We start from the raw sequence: 20,314 nt of genomic DNA on the forward strand, positions 1-20,314 counted from the left end.
AATTTATGAAAAAAAGAAAAAAAAAATTATATACAATTTCTGTCACTATAATATATCAACGATTAAGATCACATTTGACATAATAGATCTAATAATTTAGATATTATTTACGCGCGTATACATATACAGGGTGGTCCTCGTAACAGTCGCCACGATTTTTAAGGCACTTACAATAATCTGACATAAAAAAGTTTCAAACAAAAGTTGTGTGGCTTCAAGGGGGCCATAAGATGGTGACAATGATTTGACCTTGGAAAATCATTTGAAGGTCATGTGAAGGTCAACTTTAAAATCTTAAATGGAAACCTCCATTTTTTATTTAGTATTCTTGTAACTGACATCGAGAGCTTTCCAAAACGCTATAATAAAGTATTTTTTTATTAAGTACTTTTTGAGTTATTTTATATTTTAATCTGACATATTTTGATATAAAAAATAAAATGTTTCGTAAAATATTCAGTTTTCGATAATTTTACCGTAATACTTTTATGTACAGAATAATAAGACAAATTAATTAGTGCCAAAAAAAACAAATAATTGTTTAAAAAAATACATAGTAAACAATTTTCTTAAAAACAATTTTTTTTTTTTGATACTAATTGATTTGTCTCATTATTCTGTACATAGAAGTATTACGGTAAGATTATCGAAAACTAAATATTTTACGAGATATTTAATTTTTTATATCAAAATATATCAGATTAAAATATAAAATAACTCAAAAAGTACTTAGTAAAAAAATACTTTATTATACTGTTTTGGAAAGCTCTCGATGTTAGCTACAAGAATACTAAATAAAAAAATGGGCATTTCCATTTAAGATTTGACCTTCACATGACCTTCAAATAATTTTCCAAGGTCAAATCATTGTCACCATCTTATGGCCCCCTTGAAGTCACACAACTTTTGTTTGAAACTTTTTTATGTCAGATTATTGTAAGTGCCGCAAAAGTCGTGGCGACCGTTACGAGGACCACCCTGTATACGGTTAAACTGAAAATGAGAAAATTAATAGAGAAGAAAGAAGAAAAAGCGACGCGCGGAAACAAGAAATCCTTGAACTTGTATGGAATATTTGCGATAAGAGACGACGATGCTAACAAGAGATGCACTCACGTGTTGGACTTGATCCGTTGCTCGTTGTATCTGCGATGAAAGTCGAGCAGTTCCTGCAGCAAACCGGCCCCCACCATACTGTCGACCCTGTCGTCCAGTCTGTTGTCTAGGACTTTCTGTAAAAAAATTTGGAGAAAGGAGAACCCTCTTATTAATTAAGCATAGAAACATCGACACGACGATATCGCCCGGTTAAGAGACGTTTACAAACATTTCGAAATCGTTTCACTTCGACCGCGTTTTGTGCCTGTGCGTGAACATGGTATAGTGACTATCATATAAGAGACACTGGACATTAAGTATTCTATCGTACGACTTTTCGAGTCACTTCTTTCAAAATCCGACAAAAACGAATTTCTAATAAATGAGCGTTTTAACGATTCGTTTTACTATCGCGTTGCGACTAGGAACGCGTAGTGAAGTGAATTACGAAAAATGACGAATAATAAAACGAATACTAATGAGATTTAGAAACACACACAGATATACATATTAGAAACTTAAATATAATTATTTTCTTAACGATATTGTAATTAATATGGTTAAGTTCGTTTAACGGTGTTAAAAACAGGAGTGGCAAAATTTTTACGAAGAAAATTTGTGAAAGTACCGCATTGCGAGTCGATCGTTAGTACACAAAGATGCCCTATGGTATTTGTAGGACAACTATAGTTTTATGATCGAAAGTACAATACTATCGAATGAATCAGAATCACATCTCGGTGACTGCCCCTGTTCAGATCATGATACCATCAAGGAAAGATCGATCAATATGTAGGCTCAATACCAAGGCCGGACCATGCTATCGATCAGCCGTTCAACAACATCAGAAATAATGCGATCTCGTCCCGTTAGAAAGGGGAAAAAAAAAAAAAACACGACGGCCTTGATAGCCATCGAGAAGTTTCGCAATTATTTCTCTTCTATATGGCCTTCGCTAATGGCAAAAGGCGCGTTAGAGAAGGCGGCGTGTCCTCGAGCTGTGTAAAATTCCCGTCAGGCCATGCGTGTCGTTGGTTTTTGAGCAATTTTGCGCGGGCGAGATACATCACTCATGACGTACAGTCTGCAAAAAAAAAAAGTACGTTTACGCTCTTTCCCGATATATGCGCGATATACAAAATATACGTATCAAGAGCGATCACGTGTAATAACATCGCGGCGCCGTATCAGGGGATAATAGAAAAATATTTATCGTATCGATAATATATCGCGCACGGTTCACTTTGTAATCGAGTAAATAAATATCTTTCAGATTTTCGAGATAGTCGTAAAATTAAACTAATCGAGAGATGATGATGCGTTTAACTACACGAAGATACAGTTGAACGCGCATGCGTACATATGGTATACGCGGCTGCGTGTAAACTCCAATGTCAAATGTGATTATGCGGTACTGCGGTTTAGTTATCTAACGTGTGACAGAAACGCGTGAATATGAATCGGAGAGCTACGCTAATCCCATGTATGATATCCTTGTTACGCAACAAGTAATTGTATTAGGCACGCGAGAGGTTTAGTCATAAAAAAATGTTGCTTCCAATTTTAGCTCTTCGTTTGGTATTTTATCGTATTGCCCCAAGACCTTGGTCAATGGCCGAGTCGAGGCCGAACGAGTATTCCGCAGACCGTAAAATTTAAAGTAATTAGATTCAGTTGTTATTAATTCTCGCTAATGATAAAATAATACTGATAAGTATCGATAAATAATAATAAATGCTCGGCTGAATACGATTAAGTGGCGATAATGGGAGCGGAAGAATAAAAAGAGCCTTCTCTATGTAATGATGTTACAACGGCCTGTAGAATGTAAAGAGTCGAAACAGACTCGCTATCGTTAACAAACATTCGTAATTAAATAAGCGCTCGGCAAGCAGCTAAATCGCGATATCATTTTTCGCAAACTTTCAGCTCGAGGTTTGATCGACCTTCGAAAATTAGACACGAACGAGTGTTAGAAAGTAATTGGCCGACAAAGGATTTGCTTGAAGATGTCGATGATAAACAAAGCGTGTCAAGTATATGCGCATTATTTACGTAATCGTGCCCAAATCCAATATTAGAAATTCGCGTCTTTGAGGCTACTCGGCGTTTTCACGCCTATAGAACAAATTATGCAAAATATACAAGGTGTCCCATTTTAATCTCCTCAGGCAAATATCTCAAAAACCAAGGCCCGGAAGAGAAAAATGTTTCAGACAAAAGTTGTTTGGTTTCGAGGGGGCCATAAGATGGTGACAATGATTTCACCTTGGAAAATCATTTGAAGGTCATGTGAAGGTCAACTTTAAAATCTTAAATGGAAACCCCCATTTAGTATTCTTGTAGCTGACATCGAGAGCTTTCCAAAACACTATAATAAAGTATTTTTTTATTAAGTACTTTTTGAGTCATTTTATATTTCAATCTGACATATTTTGATATAAAAAATTAAATATCTCGTAAAATATTTAGTTTTTTGATAATCTTATCGTAATACTTCTGTGTACAGAATAATGAGACAAATCAATTAGTATTAAAAAAAAAAAATTGTTTTTAAGAAAATTATTTACAATGTATTTTTTTAAACAATTATTTGTTTTTTTTGGCACTAATTAATTTGTCTCATTATTCTGTACATAAAAGTATTACGGTAAGATTATCGAAAAGTGAATATTTTACGAAATATTTTATTTTTTATATCAAAATATGTCAGATTAAAATATAAAATAACTCAAAAAGTACTTAATGAAAAAATACTTTATTATAGTGTTTTGGAAAGCTCTCGATGTCAGCTACAAGAATACTAAATAAAAAATGGGGGTTTCCGTTTAAGATTTTAAAGTTGACCTTCGCATGACCTTCAAATGATTTTCCAAGGTCAAACCAATGGTACCATCTTATGGCCCCCTCGAAACCAAACAACTTTTGTCTGAAATATTTTTCTCTTCCGGGCTTGGTTTTTGAGATATTTGCCTGAGGAGATTAAAATTGGACACCCTGTATAGGATTTTTTGACTGTACAATAGTAGCAAAAAACTGTTAAAATTAAAAAAAAAAAAAAACATGTTTCTTACGTTTATACTGTTTGAAAAATCAAATAAATAAATCCGGATTATAAAAAAAATGAAAGTATCACAAAATAATCTAATTTAAAGTTTTTGGTGTCTTCGTAAAAGAAAATAGTTGTAATTAATATTTTTCCAAATTTATGACAAAAACTTTTGATCGTGAATACCACCTGAAATCAATTGCGAGAAACAAAGAAAAATGAATAATTTGCAGAAAGAGAGAAGGAGAGAGAGAGAGAGATAGAGATAATATTTTTCTACAATTTTTAATAAATAACTTTTAAACGGTTAAGTGGAAATCTAAATCAAGTTTTGCGCAAATATTTATTAGAATCTTCTTAATATATATGTGAAAAGTTTTGTTTCGTTGGCAATATTTGTCAAATTTGCCAATAAATGCTACGATACGCGATCTTTTCGTAAGAATCAATACTAATCTTAAACTTAAATAATTTCCAAATTGTTAAGAGAATTGTGCTCAGATACCGAGAAGAAATAGTAGAACGGTATGAAATTTTCATGCCTTTGTCAATGTTTTGACATATGACACATGCGCAATACATCTTGAGAAGTTGACTTTTAAAAATTGCGATAAATTATATCAAACATTTATGAAACTTTTTATATTGAAAAACAAGCCGTATTAATCAATAAAATTATTAAATCACCAAAAATAATGTTGTCTCGAATCTTATACAGTACCAGATTTTAATCCGTTTTCGTCGGTGTCTTCTCATTCAGAGGAGAATCGTCGATTGTGTAAGAAATTTATACGAGAGTGCTCGTTATGGCACTATAAAACGTAACGGAGACGCGGCGCGTATAATTCAAGAGCGACGCCAAATCGTTTCTCACGGTCGTTCACGGTTAAAACGCGACCTCCGCAACCCGTTTCGGCTGTGCGTTCGCTTTAAATCCCATTTAAATGCTGGAGCTTCGCACTACTCGGCCTACACGTGTACGCGCACGCGCGCATACACGCGCGAGAGAGCACGCGGACTTATACGTGCACGCTCTCCTCTTCTCGTTTCATTCATGCGACGCCCGAACGCGCAAGCCGTCGATGACGCAAGCCGATGTCCAAAATCAGTATTTGATGGCCACGTGGTCACTATGTGGTTTAACTACATCCCCGCATGCGCGCTCGCGGATACACATGCTCTGTGACAGATTTTACGTCTGGCGTACGACACGACGGGTAACATTGACAAGATATCCGTGTGGAGAATTCGACATTCGTCTTTCTCATATGTCGAATGTAAAGTAAAAGATACCATACAATTGTCGAGCATTTATAATCGTTGACATCTCATCAGAACAGCTCCAATAATTTGTAACTCTATTAATAACACGATTACAAAACGAAAGAAAAATTGATGACGGCAAGGAATATTCCTTGTCTTTTCCCGCGAAAAACGATTTGATATTTTTGTATCAACAGAAACGCAAAATACGTACAATTTCGTATTTAAGATAAATCTTTAATACGCTCGATAATAAATTTTAGAAATGTAGATCTGCAAAACAGTTTTGTTACTTTATATACATTTTTTTTTCCCCCATAACGCGCATTTAAACTAATATTATACATAAATATTCAGGGAAGAGATCTTATATATCTGATCTTCAGTGCGTGTTTTATGAATCGAGACTGCGCACGAGGTAGCTAATAAGAATACAAACAAAAGAAACGCTCGATAGTACAGGGAGGTGTATGGACGTTCCGCAAATAGCATAAGCGTTGGTGTTGCGAGTTTTTGCGCCGTGGCCTTCGCCGAAATCAATGATCCCGTCTAGAGGTGAAAAAGTCAAAGGCCCGGGCGCTCCGCCGGATTCGGTAACCGCGTGCATACAAACGCGCTGCCTGGGGTCCCGTCATCGTCGTCGTCGTCATGTAGGCGGCGCTACCGGGAATACGCGATTAGATCACACGGATAAAACACGATCGCGAATAAAACGATGAAACGACGCACGCGACGGGCGTGAATTCCGCGACGTTGATGCAATTTCGAGGAGGACGATGACACTCGACAAATCCTCGACATTAATCTCCTTCGGACGCCCCGGACAAAGTAAAGGATAACTTTATGCACGATTGTCACAACTCCGGGGTACGTAGAAAAGTATCGATCATCTGGTCTCATATATATTATATCATCTTTGTATTTATCCGCCATCTCAACGTTGCAACGTAATATGTTTATTGATTCGCGCGATTCGCCTTTTTTGATACAATCTTAGAGTTTTTTATGACCTAAGCCGTATTGATCCAGACGTAATTTCATGTTTTATTAATGTCATCAAGTAATTTATATATCATGCAAGGAAACATGGGAAAAAAAAAAAAAAAAAAAAAAAAAAATCTTGACATTTACATGTATCAACATTTTACAAGGAAATAAGATAGGAATTAAGATATCTTATATCCTGTTCTAAAATAGAACAGAAAGCAGTACTTGTTTCATTTTAACGTTAGCTGTTTGTAAGTGTCAAGCATTCGTCTGTAAAGACGTTGAAATCATTTTCGATAAGGCCATTGACCAGTCCTGTTTGCGATCTTCTGAGTTTTCTCAGCGAATGATACATTTCACAGAATCAGCGGAATCGCGTTTAATGTAGCACGTAAAAATACGTTGTTTTCACATAGAGTTTTTCTTTTTATAATACGTTACCAGTTACAAACAGGCAACACAGAGAAAGATTCATCCTGTAATTTAGACAAATGATTTTCGTGGAAAATCGAGAGAGCATGCCCAGGGCATCAGCTACACTTTCGTGCGAATCTGGTCGGTTTGCCTTCATTTTTCGGGCCTGGAAGAAAGAACCACTGCGAGATGAAACGAGATAAGAGGCAACGCCGTCGGTAAAAAAAAAAAGGGGGGGGGCAACATCGAGAATATTGTTGAAGATTTGTCCACTCGTAATTTATTTACTTCTGTCAAGCTTAACAAGCAAAAATATTTTGATGCAATTAACGAGTTTCTATGCGAGAAACAAAAAAATTAGATTGTACATCATCATATCTTAATCTCGTTGTGATAACTACAAAATGAAAAGAGATATACAGGGTGATTAAAAAAAAAAAACCTGATATCCTTGAAATGTCAGATTCTTGAACGAATTCCGAGACAGTGTTTTCGCTTACATAATTTTGTCGAAACCTTAGTTTTTGAATTATAATTGAAAATAGTTAGCTACTTACGAGTCCGATACAATTGCAGCCAAGGCAAAGATGGCGCAACGCGTCGAGAGATTCACTTCACAATTTTACAATAAATATCATTTGTCGTGGGATTTTATGCCTTAATTTGTGTAGAAATTGACATTTGCAAGTTATAATAAAGTACTAACAAGTAAAAACAGTAATGTTTCCAGTGATATTTATTGTGAAATTGTCAAGTGAGTCTCGTGATGTGATGATGCGCCGTATCTTTGCCTACCCGTTATATCGAACTCGTAAATAGCTATTTTATTTTCAATTATAACTCAGTTATAACTCAAAAACTAAGCTTCGGACAAAATTTTGTAAAGTGAAAAATCGTTTCAGAATTCACTCAAGAATATGACATTTCAAGGACATCAAGTTACTTCGAATCATCCTGCATACCAATAAAAATAAGAGCACATCTATATTTTTCACGTATAGTGAAATAAAATAGAGTTGGGAAATGTCTGGAACATTACATATATAATATTGAGAGCAATAACTACATTTTGTGTGTCCAAATTTATTTTTCCTAAAACTGCTCGTAACAAAGATACAATAAAATTAAAATGGATAATTCGCAATGTGAATATGGCACAGCCTCAAATGTCTCATATTATTGAGAAAATTATAATTTGCAAGTAAGAAGACATAAAGGGCTGCACGAGACCCAAGACAAGACAATATTCGCAAAAATATTGTATTGGTCTGGAAAATTTTAATCTTGTCTTGGTCGTGAGAGGATTTTTGTATCAAAGCTCTTGTCTTGTCTTGTCTTGCCTTGATTTTTATTAACAGTTTTTATTTAACACTAAATTATTTGTCAGCTTGATAAAAAACAGAAAATAGTAAGTATATCTGATTTCTTCTGTTATCCGAAGCGCCGAGCACGATTTTCGTTTGCTCTTGACTGCGTATGCTCGCGTCTCGATTGTGCAGACGCAGTCTAAAAACTAAACCAAGTTCTTCCGCTGAACATGCAAACATTCCCGAAAGTGATAATGAAAGTTGGGAAGTAAGTGCAGTTAAACAATGCACATAGAAAACTTATTTTAAGTATGAAACAAGAAACAATGAAAAAATCGGCGTATGTTTATTATGTCAAAAAGAAAATGTGACTAAAGAAATAAAAATGGAAAAATAGTAACACTACTGGATTAAAAAAACATTTGGAGAAGGATCATAAAAAAGCATATGAAGATTTATTTGGATTAAAAGCAATGGAAAAATAAAATATTGTCAGAAAAGCAAAAAGCGATAGATATATTTTTAAACGTAAGTATTGAAATTAAACTTTATACATTTTATAAGTAATATAAAGTAATTAATTTGCGCTATTTTTATGTCACATTAAAGTGTGTAATGATAATGATGCGCAGTCTCTTTAAATTTAAATTTTTTAAACTTTTTAAATTTATAAATCTTTTTATTTACTAACAATAAATCAAATTTTTTGTCTTTCTCGCCTATTTCCATATTAATTAAAATCTCCGTTCCAAGTTCGGGAACAACTAGATAACTTTTTTTAAAAATCAAGACTTCTCGATAAGATCAAGAATCTTGATAATTTGTTTTGGTATTGTCTCGATAATTAATTTTAAAGTCTTGTCTTGGTATCTCGTGCAACCCTATAAAGGGCAAGTGTGTAAATTTTCAGCTAGGCAATAAATATCTCAGTTAATGAGATCGAAGTAGGCCGATAATAATATCGTAGCGTAGTAATAATATCGAACGAAGAGCGCATTTAAATAATGAGAAACTTAAGGTATATTATTTTACCAAATCATAAATAATAGAAATAGAAACGTAACCATTTCGCGCGCATGATCGCGATTATTAAAATAGGTAATATGGTATATTAAATAAAGTTGTCAGAAGAGAAAATAATTTTCTTTCATCTCCTATTTCTCTTTTCTCTTGTTATCTTTATATCGAAAAAAGAATTCTTCTATTCATCCTTACTTTCAATACGATTTCGGTTAAATGTTATATGTTCGCGAAATAAAATTGATATAATCACAAAAATATTAAAACTAAACAAATCGAATAATATTCTTACTTATCTCTGATTTTCGCCGAGGTTTGCACGCATCTTTTTATTTCCGACCGCGAACTCCATGCAGGTCCATGCTGGGCATAATTTCTCGATCGAAGGGGCGGCACGATAGAAAAAGCAAGACAAGCAAAGAAGCCGCCATATGTGCGTGCGTGCTCGTGTGTGTATATGTGACCCAAGGCATTAACAAGCAAGGGCACCAACATGAAAGAATTCTAGTCCCTACCGCCGAACCACAATTCTAAGAACGTAGAAATGGCTAGGCTAAAAAAAAAAAGAGAGAGAGAGAGAGAGAGAGAGAGAGAAAGTCTAATATAACTAAGCGTAATGCTACCAAGACAAAATTTTGTATAAAAATTAATTTTATTAACTAATTTATTAATTCTAGCTACCATTTCTTTCTCATAATCATAATTCTAATCTAAACAAGTTAATTAATCATACAAGAAAATGCTAATCGATTAGTAGCTATCAAAGCTAAGAATATTATTGAAAAAATCTAACAACTGATTTATATGCTCTTTCGATACATGCATAAAAAAAAATTCCGAGACTTGGAAACGTACAATTAGTAAAATACGTATGTGAAAAGTGATTCCCAATTATTTGATTTATTTGCGATGTTCAGATTTGTCTCATTAAATCAAGATACATTTTCGTCAAAAACAGGAGATAATATGTAGCGAGGATGCAAAAGCGAAAGTGTTGTTGTCCACATTCGATTATAGAGAGCGAGAAATACTATCTTTATATGAGATCCTATTTTTGATAAATGATAAAAATCCACTTATGTAAATCCGCACGGTATGTCTACACTGAGAAAGAGAAGTTGTTAACTTGACTAAATTCGTCCAACTAATTACCATTTCTTTGTACTTCTTTAATTGAATTATTTAAATCAAATATACCTAATGTTAGATTTAATTATTCAATATGTCGTATTTGACTTAAAATATTAAAATATTTCAATTAAAGAAATAGTAATTAGTTGGACGAATTTAGTCAAGTTAACAATTTTTTTTTCTCGGTGTAACGCACACGCCGCACATAAATTTCCGACGCGATGTATGAGTTAATGACGTGACATTAGCGACTTCATTCGCCCGTAGTATTCAACACGGGATGAAACTCGTACTTTATTATGCTGCATAAGCTATTTAATTTTACTACGTTTTACCGGATAGCGGGAGGAACGTAGTTAACGCCCGTCTTTCACCTGGTAATTGAAGCGCTTTTATTGGTCGGACGCTGTCAACGCAACGATCCTCATCCTAATACCGGTATTCATAGACCTTCCTTATTTTAAGGACGGAGAAAGCCTCCATGAAGGATTCCTTGAATCTGCAAGGCCACCTTGTTTCATAGATGGATCTCGAGTCTCCCTTTCAGAAGGAAGGAATATTTTAGGGATTTTTAGTGACCGACTGGAGGCAGCACCGTTTTATGCTGCCTGCAACTAATTTCATATAATACATATGAAAGCTTTTTCGTATCTTCAAAAAATTCCACGGGATTTTCCCAATCGCGAATGTATCTTTTCGGAATCCGCCACAGAATCCGATTCTCTGGATTTTCGTCTTCAAATCCATCGTCAGAATCATTTAAAAATTCATTGTTCATTATCCCTTTTTCCTTTATACACTTTCAGTTTGAGAGCGCGACAACAAATAACCACAAAACTACAGATTAAAATGTAACGAAACTAACTTTTGGAGGTTATATTTGGTTATATTCTGCGTATCGTCTGCTAAAAAGGTCGCATCCACTCCTCAAGGAAGCTCGTGACCTTCCTTGAGATAAGGGAGCCAATAAGATTCCTTGTTCGGTCAAGGAAAGTTTATGAAACGTGGAACGAGGAACAAGGAATCCTTATTCCTCAAGGACGGACTATGAATACGGGTATTAGATACTTATCAAGTCGTAGCTGCCTTATCCTTTTTTTTCCCTATGGATTTCAGAGAAAACGGAATTTCCAATACGCCTAATCAAATCGTTGCAATATATTATTCTTCTGCATTTTTAACACATTTCTTCAGACTATGAGTGAGTCCTTTTATCTTATGCATTTATGAGTTTAAAATAAAAGATAATAGTGTGGGCGATTGAATAATTACTCGATATTTCTATGGCCATTCTATGTAATTAAATAAATTCGTGACCACTTTTGTGCGTATTATTTTTAATTATAAAAAGATGTTTTATAATTTAATGATCGCTTGTCTTATCTTTTAATTTTTGTATCTCTTTTATATCAAATTAATATCTGTAACAAATTTTCTTCCTTATTTTGTGCGCGCTAAAAAAAAATAATATTTTATAATAAAATAATTTATTCGAAACTATGTATTAATAGAAAAATAATAAAAACTTTATCTGCTATTGAAATGTAAAAATAGAAAAAATCATAATGATTAAAGAGAAACAGAGAAAACTTTGTAAACCTGAATTTATTATACAACCAAAACTAACTGTCTCTCAACATACCAAAGCGAAACCGCGTATTCAATTGATTGAGGAAACTTCCGTTTCACGTTTCACAAACATAATTCTATCATGTGTAACCCACGGATTAGGAGATCATCGCTTTAATTCCGTCCACTTCCGGGGATTCGGCGGACGTAGTAGAAATATATAGCCGGTGTTGAGAACAAGAAATGGCTTTTAGCTCTTAACGAACGTCTGGGAAGAAGTACCCCTGTCACTGCACGATAATCCTTCCCGTAGCTTCCGCTGACTGCATGGGCGCGAGTGCGTACAATCGGATGCATCAATGACGTCCGATGCGTTCGCGTTCATACTTCACGGCACGCAACTCATCAATTCTATTTTATGCGTGCACGAAGTGGCCGAATCATACGACGATTTATATAAGTATCGTAAAAAGGATACGTTTTTTAAATATTACAGAAAAATTTCGCTCTCGAATACGAGAGCATCGAATGCATCATTAATGCATCCGACTGTACGCTCGTAGCTTCGTCGCTACGCGCGTCATCATCCGCTTCGTTCATCCTTACGGCGAATTCGAGTCGAATAAAAAAAAAAAAAAAAAAAAAAAACCACGCGACAGCTTCCAGATCTCTCCCTCTCTCTCTCTTTCTCTCTCCCCCCTTTGCATCGCTATCCACGACTGCATTCGATCGTTGCGGTGCGCCGTTGCTGGATCGAGTTGCCGGAAATGCCGTGCGTGCCGTGGTATCTAAAACCACCGCGTAGTCAGATCCGCATGCGAGACGCTGCCGATAAAAAGCGAGACGGGGAATGAGAAGAAGATCGGCAACCGAAAAAAGCTGACGCCGCACGACACTCGCACGATTCGCGGGAAATTTTGTTCTCCAATTCTCCCTCTTTCCCGAAGCGAGCGATCTCTGACTCCTCCATGTGATGTGCATCCCTCGATCCCGAGGGAGAAATAACTTTGAGATTTATTCGCTGATATTAAACCGACGGATGGTTGACTTGACTATTATTTATTGATTTTGATGGAATGATCGAATCAAGAGATAAATATAATTTTCATGAAATAAGAAACATATTCCGGGGTGGGGGAGGGGAGGGGGGGGAAAGATATTTTAAATATATAGAAAAAACATGTGTTCTATGAAATATTTCTTTAGATTATCATTCTATATATATATATATATATATATATATATATATATTTATTTATTTAAAGAAGAAAGAGAGAGATGAAATGTAAATAGTTTTTTTTTCATTAAAGAACAAAAAAAACAACATTTTGATACACGAACCATCAACGTGCAATAATATAATATTAATAGTGTCGATTAAATTCTGACAGCACGTATTGTACAAATTCTGCGAGCAAACGGACCCGTAACCGAGTAACCACGATAGCGGTCGTAGCCCTTATAATTGCTTTATTAATAGTGCCTACCGTGGTAGTAAGAGAACATTCACACCGTGGTACCACCACCGTGGGAGGCTCGTCTAATTTTAAAAGACGCTTCACATGTCGAAAATTTTAGATGTCGTTGCGGCAATCGTCGCAAATCTTGAATTCTATTTAAAAAAAAAAAAAAACCGCCTTCAACGAGCTACTATATGTCAATATAGGATTTAAAATTAAAATATTATAAAATAATCATAAAATTTTTTTCTGGAAATTTCTTAAAACTTTTTAAGATTTTGGTATTTTCTTGAAGAAAATTTACGATTGCTAAAAATAAAAAAAATAAAAAAAAAATCCTTTAGTGCTTCAACTACAATATAATACCCGTATTTTCTTAATTTTGCGTCCTTATTATAATTTGTTTTTTACAACTTTGAACTTTTTCACAGAGTGTACAAACATGTCTCGAAAAATTCAAAATTTCATTAAATTGAACCCTCTCACCGATCCTCACCAAACTCAACGCCAATCATTCTTTAATGATACTCTAATCGTGTAAACATAATATTTAGCCCGATATCTGAAAATTTGCAAAAGTTGGAACAACCACATCCTTTTTTAGACAAATTCGAAATTTTATAAAAACTAAACCCCTTTCACCGATCCTAGCCAAATTCAATACCAACCATCCTTTAATGATACTCTATTCGTGTAAAAAAATTTAACTCGATATCTCAAAATTTGCTAAAGTTAGTGCAACCACGTCCATTTGGTACACACACACAAACGGATATTTTTTTTAAATGAGATTTTTCGAGATTTTAAAACATTTTGAACACATTGGTATCAAAATCCCCCCCCCCCCAAAAAAAAAAGTTTTGGGCAAAAATTAGAAACTACACTGTTTTTCACAGAAGACTTCGATTTCGCGACTGAAGGACTTAATGGGTTTCTCTATCCGCAGTTTCCCGGATTCTGAGGTATAGATTGGAGGCACGAATGGTTTCCGGGATGATTTTTGCGAAACCGCGATAAGAGAAGCAAGCTCAATCCATGGTACGGTCGAAAAAGCAAAAGGAGCATCGGTTGAGAAGCAAATTCGACTCGATAAGAAAGCGATAAGAATCTCCTTCAGACATATTTCGTACCGGGTCTTGTCTGAAATAATCCAATTGGCAAATTGAAAGACCGATTCTGAATTCTCGGTACTTTTGCTGCTCGTTTCAGTGAGATATTTTATTTTCGTAACTTCTTACATATTTTCGCAAGTAATGTTGAATAATAAAAAAGATAATATATTTTTAATTAGATATTATTTTTCATATCATAGCTCCCTTTCCTGTATGTCTATGTATAATAATTATTTTGAATTTTTTTAAAAAAATATACTTTCATAATTTACTTACATTAAATCGTGTAACTTTTAACACTTTTTTATTTGTAGCTCTATTTTATACTTTAACTAAATTTTATTTTATTTTATTTTTCAACTCAATTTTGTTCTTCAGCTAAATCCTATATTCAATCTGAATTTTTCAATTTTACTGAACTGTAAATGTAAATGATAGTACTGGGTCAATCATACTCTGACTCAACACGTTTCCCAATGTACAATAAATGCCACAAAGGCCAAAAATTATGATTAGAGTCTGCGAAATAGCGCACGGATGCGAGAAATAAATTCCTAAGGATACTCCCGCTGAGAAAAGTAGTTGAACGGCTGGCCGTTCAGATTGTCGTTTATACGACTTTTTCTGATTTTATTGCCGACAAGTCGAGAGTAAGAAAATCGTAAATTTATAAGCGTGAACCGTGTTTGTCGGAAATTTTAAAAGCCTGAGTATTATAATAAATATTATCATATATTGATAATAATATAACGCGTGTATACTGTCTCTTTCAATCACACATACGTACATCATGTATAACAAAGAAATTTGAATTTGAGCGATAAAACTAATATTATATATAATAATTTTTCTTATACAGAATGTCCCCAATTTAAATGGCAAAACTTCAGGAGTTTACGTGTAACAGTTCGCGTAACTGTTTTTACAATGCGCAAAAGAAGTTGCACTGTTTTTATAATTTAACGCGATCTAGGAACTCAAAATTATATACATAGAAATAAATTTATAAATATTTTAATATAAACAGGGTGACTCCAATTTAAATGGCAAAACTTCAGGACCGAAAAGCTAAGGCAGAGGAGTCCTTTAGAGATTTGCTCGTTTTTCCTCCATTTTGGAGAAAATCACAAAAAAAGAAACAAAACAGGTTTCTTACTTATTTATATCTATATTTTATCTATGTTATCATTTATTTAATGCAGATATTGTTCAAAATCTTGCCCTCTTGCAACAATCCAAGCATAACATCTAGCATGGACCTCATTAATTGCAGCTAGATATTGTTCCAGTGATATTTGGTGCGCTGTATCTATGATTCGGTCTCTTAATTGCTTTCTTGAATTAATTGGCACCGTAAAGGATAACGTCAAGTGTTTACATATGTAAGGAATCTTGAAGCAGAAAATTTATTCGGTGTCAATCGATTCAAGAGAGCAACTCAGAGCAAATGAGAGATTGAATTTTTGCGATTTTCTCTAAACTGGAGCAAAAACGAGCAAACCTCTAAAGAACTTCTTGTCTTAGTTTTTCGGTCTTCTACACGCTCTTGAAATTTTGCCATTTAAATTGGGGACACCCTGTATAATATATATCACACATTATTATCTCTTGAGTCTATCGATAAAATTATCGTCTAGGAACGGAGTGTGACAGATAATCATCGTGGAGGAAAATAAATTACTCGTATAAAATACAAAAGATAATATTGTATCGAATGACCTTCGCTTTTCTTTGCTATTAAACCGTCAGTACAATTTCTGACTTTATTCATGTTTTATTATCGGCGACAAAGGATATTGGACGGCACTAAACCGACTCGTACGAACGGATATATTATTTCCGTATTTGAAAATAATGAACCCTATTTATATTATACGTACATAACAATAAATACATTATATACATACATAACTATTCGTAGCAGAGCTCGATAAATTTCGCCGGATAGTTAGTCGATGATAACTCTTTCTCTTCGTCCATCGAGTCGCTAAAATAGACTATAATTTATATTAACATTTAAATAACGCCCACCTTTCTATTTTTATCACACATCTCAAATATATTTTAAATCTCTCTCGAAAAACTCTAATACATATTTAATCGCTAGAATCAAAACGGATTGATCGTGTTTCTCTTTTTGTCGCGATGTCTGAAGATCGCATACCCCGTTTCCGTTTTTGCGAGAAACACGACTATCCGGGTATCGTCGAAGGCATAACCACGTGTTCTCCGTCCGAAGGGCGGCCGCTCGGTAATCGGTCGGTCGATTGGTGGCAGGAAGTGACGACACATCCTCGGGCTTCGTATCGCGACCTGTCGTTTAGACGAGTCAGCAGCTGCCGTCCAAGTGACACTCTCTGGGCGTTTTAAAAATCGCAAGCGATTCTCACTCGCGTGCTGTCGCACACATACATACGCCGCGTAAAGAGTTGCGGCGCAAGAAGAATGAAGCAGTTGATGAGGTGGGGAGCGGGGTGGCGAAGGGGACGGAGATAATGTGAGGGAGAGAGAAACGGCATAAGCGGCCAGATGCGCGGCACATTTTAATTAACGTCGGGACATCCTCCGAGACGGATGACCCCGAACTCAGGGCCATTCGATGACCCTTTTCTCATCGCGACGCGTGTTATCCTCTAGATAACAGGAAGCGTATCCCCTCCTACCCCTGGACACGCGAAATGACATTCCCATACAAATGCGTTTGGCAAAGTTTGGGGGAATACAGATAAAAATGTAAATGGCATTCTACTCGCGAGAGAGAAGATGTCATTTTATACAAGTTCTATAATTTGCCTTGATCGATTAATGGGTTTCTCGCGTTATTTACCTTGCGGTATATTGGCGCATTGTCTGAAATGATATATTTCATATTTATTGGGTTGAGTAAAAAGTCATTGCGTATTTTTGCAACAGATGGCATTAGTTCAGTTTTGGCAATACTAGAGTCATTCACACATATGTTTGTCATATATCGTTTAACAGCTGACGGTTTAAGCTTCATTCTAAAAACAAAATTGAGCGATTTGGTTGAGTTTTGGAGATTTTACAACAAGTTGAAGATGGAAGACCAAACTGTGCATTTTCGCCATATTTTACTGCTTTACTTCCGTAAAGGGAAGAACGCGCGTCAAGCTTGTGAAAAATTGCGTAAAGTTTACGGTGACGATGCTCTACAAGAACGTCAGTGCCAAAACTGGTTCAAGAAATTCCGAGCTGGTGATTTTGATCTCAAAGATGCTCCTCGGTCAGGAAGGCCCACCGAGATTGATGACGATAAAATAAAGGCATTGATCAAGTCAAACCCACGTTACACGACACGAGAGATTGCAGAAACATTGAAGATTAGTCAAAAAAGTGTTCACGTCCACCTAAAGAAGCTGGGATACGTAAGCAAGCTCGATATTTAGATTCCTCATGAACTCAAAGAAGTTCATTTGACGGCGCGTATAAACATCTGCGATATGCTCATGAAACGTGAAGAAAACGATCCTTTTTTGAAACGAATGATAACTGGTGATGAGAAGTGGATTGTTTACAACAATGTGGAACGCAAACGGTCTTGGTCCCGACGTGATGATTCGCCTCAAACGACTTCAAAAGCAGAACTTTATCAGAGGAAGGTTGTGCTCTCAGTGTGGTGGGATTGGAAGGGTGTGGTGTTTTTTGATCTCCTACCAAGGAACCGAACAATCAATTCGGATGTGTACTGTCGGCAATTGGACAGTTTGAACGAATCTGTCATCCAGAAACGTCCGGAGCTCGTCAATCGTAAAGGAGTTGTGTTCCATCACGACAACGCGAGACCACACACATCTTCGGCGACCCGTCAAAAATTATTGGAGCTTGGAGGGGATGTGTTGCCCCATCCAGCATACTCGCCTGACCTTGCGCCGTCATACTTCCACTTGTTTCGCTCTCTTCAAAACTCCTTGCGTGGAATAACGTTAAATTCAGATGAGGCGGTAAATTAGCACCTTGTTCAGTTTCTCGCCAATAAAGACAGGTCCTTCTACGAACGGGGAATTATGAAGCTCACCGAAAGATGGCAAAAGGTCATCGAACAAAACGGAAAATATCTCATTGATTGATCTTTGTTCTTTATATAAATAAATAGCTTTGAAAAACATACAAAAAATACGCAATGACTTTTCACTCAATCCAATAGTTCCATGTAGAACTTTATTTTACGGAATATGCTATCAACGATAATTCTTCTTCGAAATAATGATCCAACAGCAGAATTTTTCATTAAAGAAATCGATACAAAAAACTCCCGATTAGCCGTCAAAAATCTTTAAATATTCTTGTTTATTAAAATGAGTCTACATACTTAATTTAGTCGCAGTGGATAAAGCTTGCAAGATAAATTGAGAATAAAGTTCATATCATCACATTTCTTAAAATAGAAAATAAAATTTCCTAAGTCATCAATATCATTTTCACTTATCGCCCGATATTTTTGCCTTGGAGACCGACGTCGAATTCCGGAAGCATTTCACATAAAATATTCCGTTACATAACGTGATATGTATAATGTAAATGTGTTTTATCGCGCGGCTCTGTATAATCTGAGTCTAAAACAACAAATACCGTAGTCAACTGAACTGGTCGTGTCATTCAATAACCGCAGAAGATCAATCATAATGATTATATTTACTCTTCTCGGAACAGCATTTCGTTGAAAAGAGATAAAATTCATTGCATTTAATATGTTTGTCAAATAAGTTAATAAACAAGTTGTACATTATATTGACCATTTTTTTTCCCAAGCTCCTTATTTTCTAATGTAAATTATATTATTTTTTTTTTAATCCTTATATTTTCCTCCAGTTTAATATTTTAATTATTAACACATTTATTTATTCTACATATAATTTTATAAATCTCTATATATCACAAGAATAATATTTGATTAAGAATATAATACACAAACATACTTTTATTCCTAAAAAATTTAATTTCAATATTCATATTTAAGTTGAACTGCGTATTATACATTAAAATATTAAAAAGACGCCAAAAATCTTTTAAAAGGACGAAATAAAAGTTTTGAAATTTTTTTCCAAAAATTTTATAAGTTATAAATGGATATTGTAGCGATATTTTTCAAGAGTTTTCGTAAACAATGACATCTCGAAATTATTGAATGTGGTTAAAATCATGCTATTCAATTGATTCGGTTTTCTATCGAACGCCGGCCGGCGCTTTAGGTGACGCGGATGCACGCTGTCGTTGCACGCGTGGGGATTACGTAGCCGGCGAGCCATTCATAAAAATAACATGGCCGGTGCACGTGCACATTACTACAAGGAACTCCCCCTTCTCTCCCATCGATACATGTACGAGAATCGTACGGGGGAATGCGTACACATGCATGCAACGCGAGACTACGTATCGCGTGGGAGACGTATTATATGTGTAGGTGGACTCCAGTAACTGTCTATAGGAAGTAGCGACCGACCGATTCAAGTCAGACGAATTTTACGCTCGTCGCGCATGATGCCTTCGTCCGTCTCAGATTATCATTCTCAACGTACACTTACGCATCGTACGTCGATCGTATCTGGCAATAAGAGCTGATATAAAGCAGTTGAGTTTTTTTTTTTTTTTTCCCCTTTATATCTCGCGAACATTTTACAAATCCACTTGTTTTGATTTATATTTCCTTTCCCGCTATGGATTGCAACAGTAGCAATATCAGGAATAATAAATGGAGATGTATTGTCGCGAGTAAATTTATTCTACAATTGAGTTTATACAATTCTGTTATATAAACTCCATTTTCTCTCTGTATATTTTTAGCATGAATTAATTTATCATATCCTATTTATAAAACTCGTCTCTTTCATATTTCGTTCAAATATTTTCAACTCATTTGATTATTTAAATAAGTAATTAAGCTGA

At 35.2% G+C, this 20,314-nt stretch overlaps 1 protein-coding gene across 1 annotated transcript in view; it reads right to left on the reverse strand.

The window, feature by feature from the left end:
* LOC138941603 (tRNA dimethylallyltransferase) overlaps positions 1-20,314 on the reverse strand; it is an 84,622-nt gene that overhangs the window by 18,876 nt on the left and 45,432 nt on the right. The window contains exon 5 of the mRNA XM_070311432.1: positions 1,117-1,232. Coding sequence (XP_070167533.1) covers positions 1,117-1,232 — 116 coding nt within the window. The remainder of the gene's footprint in view (positions 1-1,116; positions 1,233-20,314) is intronic.

The sequence above is a fragment of the Polyergus mexicanus genome, unplaced genomic scaffold, assembly GCF_030449975.1.
Source record: "Polyergus mexicanus isolate NDT 795.1 unplaced genomic scaffold, iyPolMexi1.0 SCAF_19, whole genome shotgun sequence".
NCBI lineage: Eukaryota > Metazoa > Arthropoda > Insecta > Hymenoptera > Formicidae > Polyergus > Polyergus mexicanus.